The sequence below is a fragment of the Branchiostoma floridae genome, chromosome 2, assembly GCF_000003815.2.
Source record: "Branchiostoma floridae strain S238N-H82 chromosome 2, Bfl_VNyyK, whole genome shotgun sequence".
Classification (NCBI taxonomy): Eukaryota; Metazoa; Chordata; class Leptocardii; order Amphioxiformes; family Branchiostomatidae; genus Branchiostoma; species Branchiostoma floridae.
This window is the reverse complement of record NC_049980.1, coordinates 756,677-765,848: the sequence shown is the minus strand read 5'-3', so window position 1 is coordinate 765,848 and position 9,172 is coordinate 756,677. Positions and strand designations below refer to the sequence as shown.

The 9,172-nt window shown below is 42.8% G+C and overlaps 1 protein-coding gene across 1 annotated transcript; it reads left to right on the top strand.

Annotated features, from left to right (window-relative positions):
* On the top strand, nt 1-8,230 carry LOC118410253 (podocan-like; the record flags this gene model as incomplete). The annotated part of the gene is given in 8 exon segments (XM_035811814.1): nt 1-584; nt 1,403-1,626; nt 2,073-2,130; nt 2,837-3,148; nt 4,235-4,428; nt 5,017-5,185; nt 5,730-5,852; nt 6,263-8,230. Coding segments are annotated over 8 exon segments (2,169 nt in total). The 3' UTR covers nt 7,196-8,230.
* Nucleotides 8,231-9,172: the final 942 nt, after the last annotated feature.

Below are 9,172 nucleotides of genomic sequence, written 5' to 3'. Positions count from 1 at the left end.
CGACAGCTGTAACTACAACCAGGGCCACTACAACGGTTCGAGCGGCAGGGGCAGAAGCGACTACTCCTAAGACGGTGTCGGCACGCCCTCCACTTTCACTAAGCGAAGACGTTGAAAACCCCATCGTGAACAGCAAGGAGGTCGGCGGTGTCGACATCCCAAACAACCTGAACCCGCTTAACATCCCTTCACAGGCTATTGATCCCAAACTGGGCAACTTAGGGAACGAGATTCCCGGAAATGACGCCATCGTGAACTTCCTGTTGACCAATCAGCGTTGCCCTGGCATCTGCAGGTGCGAGTTTGCGTACGTCGATTGCAGTAATGTCGGGTTGGCGGTCGTGCCCAATCACATCCCGCCACAGACGTTTCGGCTGTACCTGGACCACAACGGTCTGGTGAAGATACCGTCGCAGAAGTTTGCGGGGATGTGGGGCCTGTTGACGCTGGAGCTGCAGTACAACCAGCTGACGAGTGAGGGCATTGTTGACGGGTCCTTCGAGGGACTGCTGAACTTGAAGTATCTCATCCTGTCCAAGAACCACCTGACGAGAGTTCCCGAGGAGCTTCCTCCGAATCTTCAAGTAGGTTCCCTGTCTATGTAACCTTTATTAGCACTATTAGCTCAACTGTTAATGGCCTTAATAGGAGTGGGTAACGGCAAGGTGTACCGGTAAAAAAACAGGGCTTTGTTGTTGGACTAGTCCGGAAAAAAACGGACCGGAAAAAAATCAGTGGACTAGATGCAGGACTAATTATAAAATGAACAAACTATAGCAGGCGTTAACGTGCCTTGGGGCTTTGTCGAAGCAAATAACAATAGCAACATTAGATTAGAGCCGATAGTCATTTCTAGGCTTTGGCTTCAGTAGTGTTTAGTGCGTAGGCTTCGTGAGCTGGCGGGCCTGAAAACCCGATGAAAGTACTAGAGAGGGCACATCTAGATTGTATAAAAAGCTCAAAGTGTTCAGTGATATTGTATGTGCACTCCTTGCATGATGATACTGCAGTTCTATAACATCGTATTGACATAGAGGACATACTATAGATGTTTTATGCTGTTGATAGTTAGGATTCGACTTCTCTTCAGTACCTAGCCCTGGGCAGTAACCGCGTTCAGTGACCTTGTATGTGTATTAGACACTTCTTGCATGATGCTAATGCAGTCATGTAACACCGTAATGATATAGAGGATATAATATAGATGTTTCATGCTTTTGATGTTTTGGATTTGACTTCTCTTCAGTACCTAGCCCTGGACGGTAACCACGTTCAGTGACCTTGTATGTGTATCAGGCACTTCTTGCATGATGATACTGAAGTTCTATAACATCGTAATGATATAGAGGATATACTTTAGATATTCTATGTTGTTAATATTTTGGATTTGACTTCTCTTCAGTACCTAGCCCTGGACGGTAACCTGATCCGGTCGCTGCCCATGGAGGCGGTGTCGCCCGTGTTCACCAAGGCTCCACAACTGTCCTGGGTAGCGCTACACAACAACCCCTGGACATGTAACCTGCACGTGTGCGGACTGAGGGGGTTCATGTACTCTAACTCTATCTACGTACCCAACCGGGACAGGTTAACCTGTTCAGCACCCGATCATCTCAACAGGAAAAGGTAGGAGACTAGAAAGGCAACATTTTCACGAAAATGCAGGATATTTCCCTCCTAGTAATTTCCCTTTGGGCCAGCTACTCGCACACAATACTATACCATTAGGCTCGTCCATGAAGCGTCTCCAAAACAGAGATTTTTACATAATTCATGCAATTGTATTCATTCATTGAGATTTCTGCAATAGTAAATATGTCTTGTGAAACTTTTTGGCTGAAAATGAAATGTGGGCAGTTGTTCTCAACAGAATCAGTTTCTTCTCGTGTGATATGATCTAGACTTTTTTGGTCGCAGAGAGGTTTTCATATGTAGAAGAAGATGTTGAAGGTATGAACTTTTTAGTTTGAACAAGTCATTGACCTAGAGTAGTAACTCAGAAAAAAGAGGCAAAACTGGAAACTTTCTGTTGTACTATAAATATTCAACGGGTGACTATATTTTCGTTACAGGATAGAATCCATCCTCAACATCTGTGCCCCGCACCTGCACAACATCCAGCACTACAAGGTACAAAAAGTATTTCAACTTTGAATACAAATGCTTCATCTTAAACTGCATTCTTCTACGCAGAGATATCCAACGGTGCCAGCAAACCGCCTCTTGTCTGTACTTTGCTATCTTAACCGTCACCATCAGTCTCAGTTCCTGACCGCACTGCTCATGAATACTAATGAGCTTACCCTTATATATGAGGGATTCTTTTTGAAAACGTAAAGGCCTATTCTCTGATTAGGCAAGAGCGACGCCTACAGGAACTGATGGTGACGTTTGGGATAGCAGAGTACAGTCAAGAGGCTGTTTGCTGGAGCCGTTGGATGTCTCTGCGTAGAAGAATATTTAAACTGCTACATGCCTACAACTGCACATTTCCCTCACAGAGAATCCCCTTTGCTCTCAAAGTAAACGCAAAGATTTTGGCTATAACCCAGTTGTATTCGATCATTAACCAAATGTTTCCTTTGGAATATTCATTGTTATCAGTTTTATAATTAGTGTTATTTTTATAGGTACATCCGTTGCCTAGTACTTGCTCTTCGCATAAGTATAATTAATATTTTGATTACATTTTTTTAGATATACATAATCATAAGAAGATTCCGTTATGAATTGACTGTATACTGTCATGTGGTGCCGTTGATACACATAATTCAACACGGCAGCACAGTGTATTATATGTATCTTTTGTATACGCATATTGCAATAAAAAATGAAGGTGCCCACCACGCAGTCACCAGGGGCATCAGCGGATGATATGGAGAATCTGGAGGCGGAGGAGGAGAGGGACACCCGCGGCGAGGTACCGACCTACCGCCCGCTGGATCTACGGGAGAACGCTACGGACTTGGCCGCCAACTGCCCGAAGAAGTGCCAGTGTAACCCGTTCGGCCACGTGGACTGTCGGAACCTGGGTCTAACGGCTATCCCCGAGGACGTGCCGCACTACGCCACTAACTTTTACCTGGAGGACAACACCATCACCAGGATACCCGACGACTCCGTGCTGAAACAGCTCAACAAGCTCAAGGTATAGAGCACTCTTTATGCCATTTTGATTTGATTGTAAGACTCTCACATTCTCACATTTATCCACGAAGTGACCTATATCCGTTGTTTTAAAGAACGGCGTATTTTGGGATATCAAGTCGACGGACGTTGGTTACAAATTGCAACACACAATGTTGTTTTCAAAGCATGCAACTTTAAGCCATTGATGTCGACTTGAGGTCCCTAAATATCCTGTGTAAAAACGGATATAGGTTACCCACGGATAAAGGTGAACTAGCGTTATAGATGATATACACGTGCACATCAATTTTCGTTTACGTTTCCAAAATATTATTTTTTTATTTAGTTTTTTAAAGCTTTGAAGATAAGTAACAACAATTACGTACCTACAACGTATCCATAAAACAAAACACAAAGTTTTCAACCATAGTGTAAATCATACAAAGCAGCAAATGGCTAAACAATATGCACACTGCAAATCGTACAAAATGAGCGAAACATCACAGTATCACAGTGTGCCAACGTCAGTTACAAGTTGAAAAGATAATATGGGAGAACAAAAATTAAGGGTCTATTATTTGATATTACATACTCTTTGTGTTTATTCATTTATAAAACTGGCCACTTATATATATATAATTTAGATTTCATTGTAAACCTTTTTGGCCCAACATTTCTTATTATTCGTGGAATATTTTTTTGGCATTGGCAGAGGATCTTATGCGAATAACAACAGCGCGTCAATAAGGTCTTAAGTTTGTAAATATTAGTGGAACGTTTTGTGTTTTCATAAATAGATACATACATAATGTGCGTTAGAGTTCAAGGTTTGGTATACTTTGTATCATTAACAAGTGCACTAGGGTGACTAGTGCAAAATATTGCTGCATGTTGCCACATGATGTAATAATGGGAATAAGTTATGTTAAAGACACAGAGTGTAAAAGCGTCATATTTGATAAGTGGGTAGGTGTTGGGAAGACGAAGGTCAAGGTCAGCTTTGCGCCCCTAGGCCTGGTATGTGACCTTGGTACTGCAGCATGTACCGTGTTTTGTATCGTTTGACTGGATTTGCCATGGTCTTGATTTACACCGCCTGTTGTAGGTACTGCATCTGCACAACAACTTCCTGACGGGGGACCGCATTGACAAGTCGGCCTTCAGCAGTCTGACGTCACTGGAGTACCTGCACCTGAACGGGAACTACCTGACGAGAGTGGATCTCCGTCTGCCGGAAATGCTGAAGTACCTGTACCTCAGCAACAACTTCCTGTCCTTCATCAAGGAAAGCGCATTCAAGTAAGTGAACTGCGGAGGCCTTTGTCATCATGATGTTCGCAAGATGCTCTGTAATGCTACGGTACGGTCACATTTACACCATTGTCCGTACATAGTGGCGTTTGCGCCGGCCGAGTAGTGAAACCGCAAATTTCTCCCGGATACTCGGTACGCTCGTTGTTAATAGGATTAGTTCACCGGGTGTACTTGTCGCCGGATCCCGGGTTGATTTTAACTGAGAGTAAAAAAAACAACAACATTGGGCCCGGTCATGCCGCAAAATAGCCCTATAGCCGCAGGGTGTCCCGCCGAGAAACATAGGCGTAACCCCAGAAAACTCGGATGGGGCTGAACCCGCCTTTCGGAAGGACGTGTGGGGATCCTGTATTCAAGGAAGTGACTCGAGTACGTTGAATGAAAGGGCTAATAAGACCAGCCCTACCTGTAAGGAAATATCCGCTAGTACTGAGACAGTGTACATTGTATGTGTCACTATACACTGTACATGGGTCTGACGATTGAACTTATGAACGGAAGGACACAACACACAACTATTGGGTAGTGAGAAGCTTACATTCAGCAAACGACATTTTTTCCTTATGTTAACAGAGGAGCTCCAGAGTTAGAGCGGCTGTACCTGGAGGAGAATCTGCTGTCAGATGACAGCATCAGCGAAGAAGCGTTCAACGGCCTCTACAAACTCCGGCACCTCATCATGTCCGGGAACAAACTACGGGGCGTTCCGAAAATCCTGCCGGGCAGTTTAGAGGTCCTACAGGTAATAAAGTGAAAACTCAAACCTTATCACATGCGTGGGGCAAATTGTAAACACAACACCGCTGGATCGAATTTCGTTGAACTTTGGGCATTAAGAAATCCAGTATCCAACTTCAATCCCCAAGTACTTTCTACTTCTAAACAGTCTTGCCCTATGGCTGAATATAATTTGCCTTACATGGCCTGAAAAACAGTAAGGCTACGGAAATAATTTCAGGGGCAAGCTTTAAGAAAAACTTATCTGGTTATGGTAGCGATCTATGATATCTTATGAACATTTAGCCTTCTTGGTGTGAATATTGCCCCGAAAGTCATCTCAAAAATATTCCTGACGATGAAGATTTCTACATATTTCGGAAATGCATGGTAGGGTCCGCCTGGGTAAATACAGGTATAACATTGTTATTGTGTATATATAAGTTAGCTATATTTATGTATTAATTGATACATATTTTATTGAATAACAGCACACGTTTAATGGGGTATTCCACATATGACACGATCTTCACCTAGGTTTTTTTTTTTCACTTTTTGTGAATGTTTAGTTGGACGGTAACCAGATCGGCAGTGTACATCTGGACAGTCTGGCCAACATGAACAACCTCGTCAAACTGTCTCTGGCGAACAACCAGATCACTGACGCAGGGCTGCCCGAGTTCCTCTTCAAGGTTGGGGATGTGGTAGTTTTAAAAAAAACGAGTTTACCGCGAGAATGTACTTTTGCCTTTTTTTGCATGTAGTTATGTAGAAGTAATATCTAAAAATCGCCACAGGAAATCCAGTCTTTAAGCATGCCTTTTGATAAAAGTGCTGCTTTGTGTATGCTTTACTTGTGTTTTTTTTTTATAGAATTACGTGTTATGATTGAATGTTTAATCTTGTTATGATCTCGGCAACATGTAATGACTACAGAGTTTTGGTAGCTATTCATAGCGATAAAAATATCGTATTTGTTAATGATGATAAACTGCATATTAGATTAGATAAACAAATGTTAAAAAACGATACAAACAGTTTAGACTCTTGATAACACACATTGTGACAAGCTTCTCCCGTTCTTTGTTGTCTCATTATCCAGGACCTTCACAGCCTACAGCGGCTTCATCTGTCCAACAACTCTCTGGAGAAGGTTCCGGACCTGCTGCCGCGCCGGATCAAGTTCCTCTACCTGGACGGCAACCGCATTAGGAAGCTTGAAGCCGACCAGTTCACCCGGATGCGCCACCTCATCTGGCTGCACCTACAGGACAACAAGCTGCGTGCTACAAACATCGACCCCTCCGCCTTCCGCGGACTCCGACGGATCACCCTCCTCAACCTCTCCAAGAACCAGCTCTACATGGTACCTAGAGGGCTGCCTGCCTCCCTAAAGAACATCTACTTCTCGAATAACAAGATCGTCAACCTTCCTGCTCACACTTTCACCGACATGCAGGGTTTAATGGGTTTGTATCTCGACCACAACGATCTGGATAACACGGGGATCGTGGACGGATCTCTGTACGGCCTCAATAAGCTTCTCACGTTGGATCTATCCTTTAACTACATGACACACTTTCCTACCGGACTGCCGAGGAGTACAAACTATCTTTACTTCCAGAAAAACTATATCAAGGAAATCAGCAAGCGTGCCGTCACAGCGGTCCCCAACCTGAGATGGTTGTATCTACAAAACAACCGCCTAACGGACGGTAGCTTGGAAGGTGGGATCTTTACCTACCTACCAGATCTCATGAAACTGGATCTCTCCGGAAACTACTTGGGACAGGTACCGACCGACTTGCCGAGAAAACTCGAGTACCTGTACTTGAACGATAACGACATCAAGGTGATTTCTGAAGACGCCTTCAAGAAGACGCCGTTCATTCGGGAACTTGAACTGAGCGACAACCCGTTGTCGAAGTTTGACATCGCGACGGGGGCTCTAACCCCTCTAAAGTTCTTGAGAAGGCTCTACATAGCAGACGACGACGAGAACTCAGAAAACGAAATTGACTACTACGACTATTGACGAAGTACTTCTCCTTTTGCGGTGCTAAAGTTCTGATGACATCTGAATTCCAAGACTTCTTCGATCCTAGTTTTAAGTTTGGTGATATTTTTTGCTAACACCAGTACTTCATGCTGCATATTCATTGTGTCGTAACATCGTGTCTGCTTGTTTATATGTCGTGATATTTGAAAGAAAAAGAACGCAACGAAGGGTTGCCGATCGAGGAATCTTATTATCTGGTAGTCAATGCTGGAACAGTCTCATTGTCTCATTCTCCTACGCAGATTTGAACCCGTGTCGTAGAACACCGCTCAGTTCGACTCTGCTTAACTGCCCTGCTCTTTCCACTATTGAGGGCGTTGACACTAATGAATTGTTAGCCAATCAGAGGATATGTCTTGAGTGAATACTGCACGCCGGTTGGCTTGTGCCAAGGAAGACATGCTCATTAATATTCATTAGCGAGGCCGGCTATTGTTGCAAAGGACAATGTGATTAAACAGAGATGAATCTAGAAAAGGTTCTACGACGCGGATTCAGACCTGCACAGGAGAATGCTTTGTCTTTGAGGAAATTGTGATTAGGCATATTTTGGTACAGGAAATTTTCTGATGGCAATTTGTCACTACTTAAGTGGAATTAACTTACTTAGAAATTTAACTGGGTCTCATGATTGCTAGCCTATCGGAACCAACAAGTTAACTGAGCAATCAGGTCTGTCTCCATTTAGATAGGATAATGATCAAGTGATACTGTTGATAGTAACCGCTGGTGACATTCGTCTATCGCTGATTGTTTTATAGGTCACATTTTGATTGATTCTAGTTCGTATGAATTGAAAAAAAAACACCGTCAATGTTCTATGATGACCTCTTCAATCTTCAATTTATCCCTTTATTTTGTTTACTTGGTCAATTTTTGTCGCGTTGATTTACTGAGATGCGCCTGTTGGCGACAAATCCTGTGGTGACTTTCCGAATTTTCGCCTATATTCCTTATGGTCATGCCTAGGTATATCACATCTTTCGCCCCGAAGTTAGATGGAAAACGACTTTCTGGAGATGTATTTTTTACTTAATTGAAAAAAAAATAAAGAATTTATAAAAGATGTAACGAAAAATCTTCGCAGGGGTCGCTATTTGGCGCCGTGCCCGTTTGTGACATTTTTGCTGATTGCGATTTGTCTGAAATTCAACAAAAATCTCCATTTTCCATGTACGGTGGCCATTATGGATTTTTTGGGTCACTCGGGGTCACGCACCAAAACGAGGCTGCAGTTAGATATTCCCTAATCAAAAGTCTGTATTATATTATTGGTAGACCATGTTCAGTGTTAAGCTTCACCACTCTATTGAACTTTGAACTTTAACTTGAAACGTACGTTTTGTTGCATGACCTTGGAATATCCAAAATGTCCGCCGTGTCGGGAAAAAATGGTCTCTATGTGACGGTTAGCGGCTATAGTTCGCAAACGGTAGCCAACATGTGCGGTCCAGTGAGATACATGGTTAACCTACAGCGATTGATGAATGTTACTCAATACCAGGTTTCAATATATTTCAGAAGACATAGTTCAGAACCTTTCAGTTAGTTCGCTATTGCAAAGTCCGATTCATGTTAATTAAAATTTTATATATCCTCGTGGAAAATTAAGAATATATTTTAAGACGAGAGAATATATTGTGTTTTGAATAAGGAAAAATGGTGCTCATTGTAATAATTAAGGGCTACTGCAATAATATGTGTACTGAAGCTAGCCCTGGTGCCTAAATACTACTAAAAACGCGCTGTAAATATATCTTACTGTACAGCACTCATGCGCACCGACTTTGTGTATGATCTGTTATGTAGGTAGGGGCTCACACTACATAAAATTATGTGTAAAGCGTTCGTACAGCGTGCGTTTAAGTCCTTTCACACATACCAATACGCATGCGCGGGTGACAGGGATTCTTTTTAATATGTCAAAGGTAAAGACCCCTAACTTGTAAACAT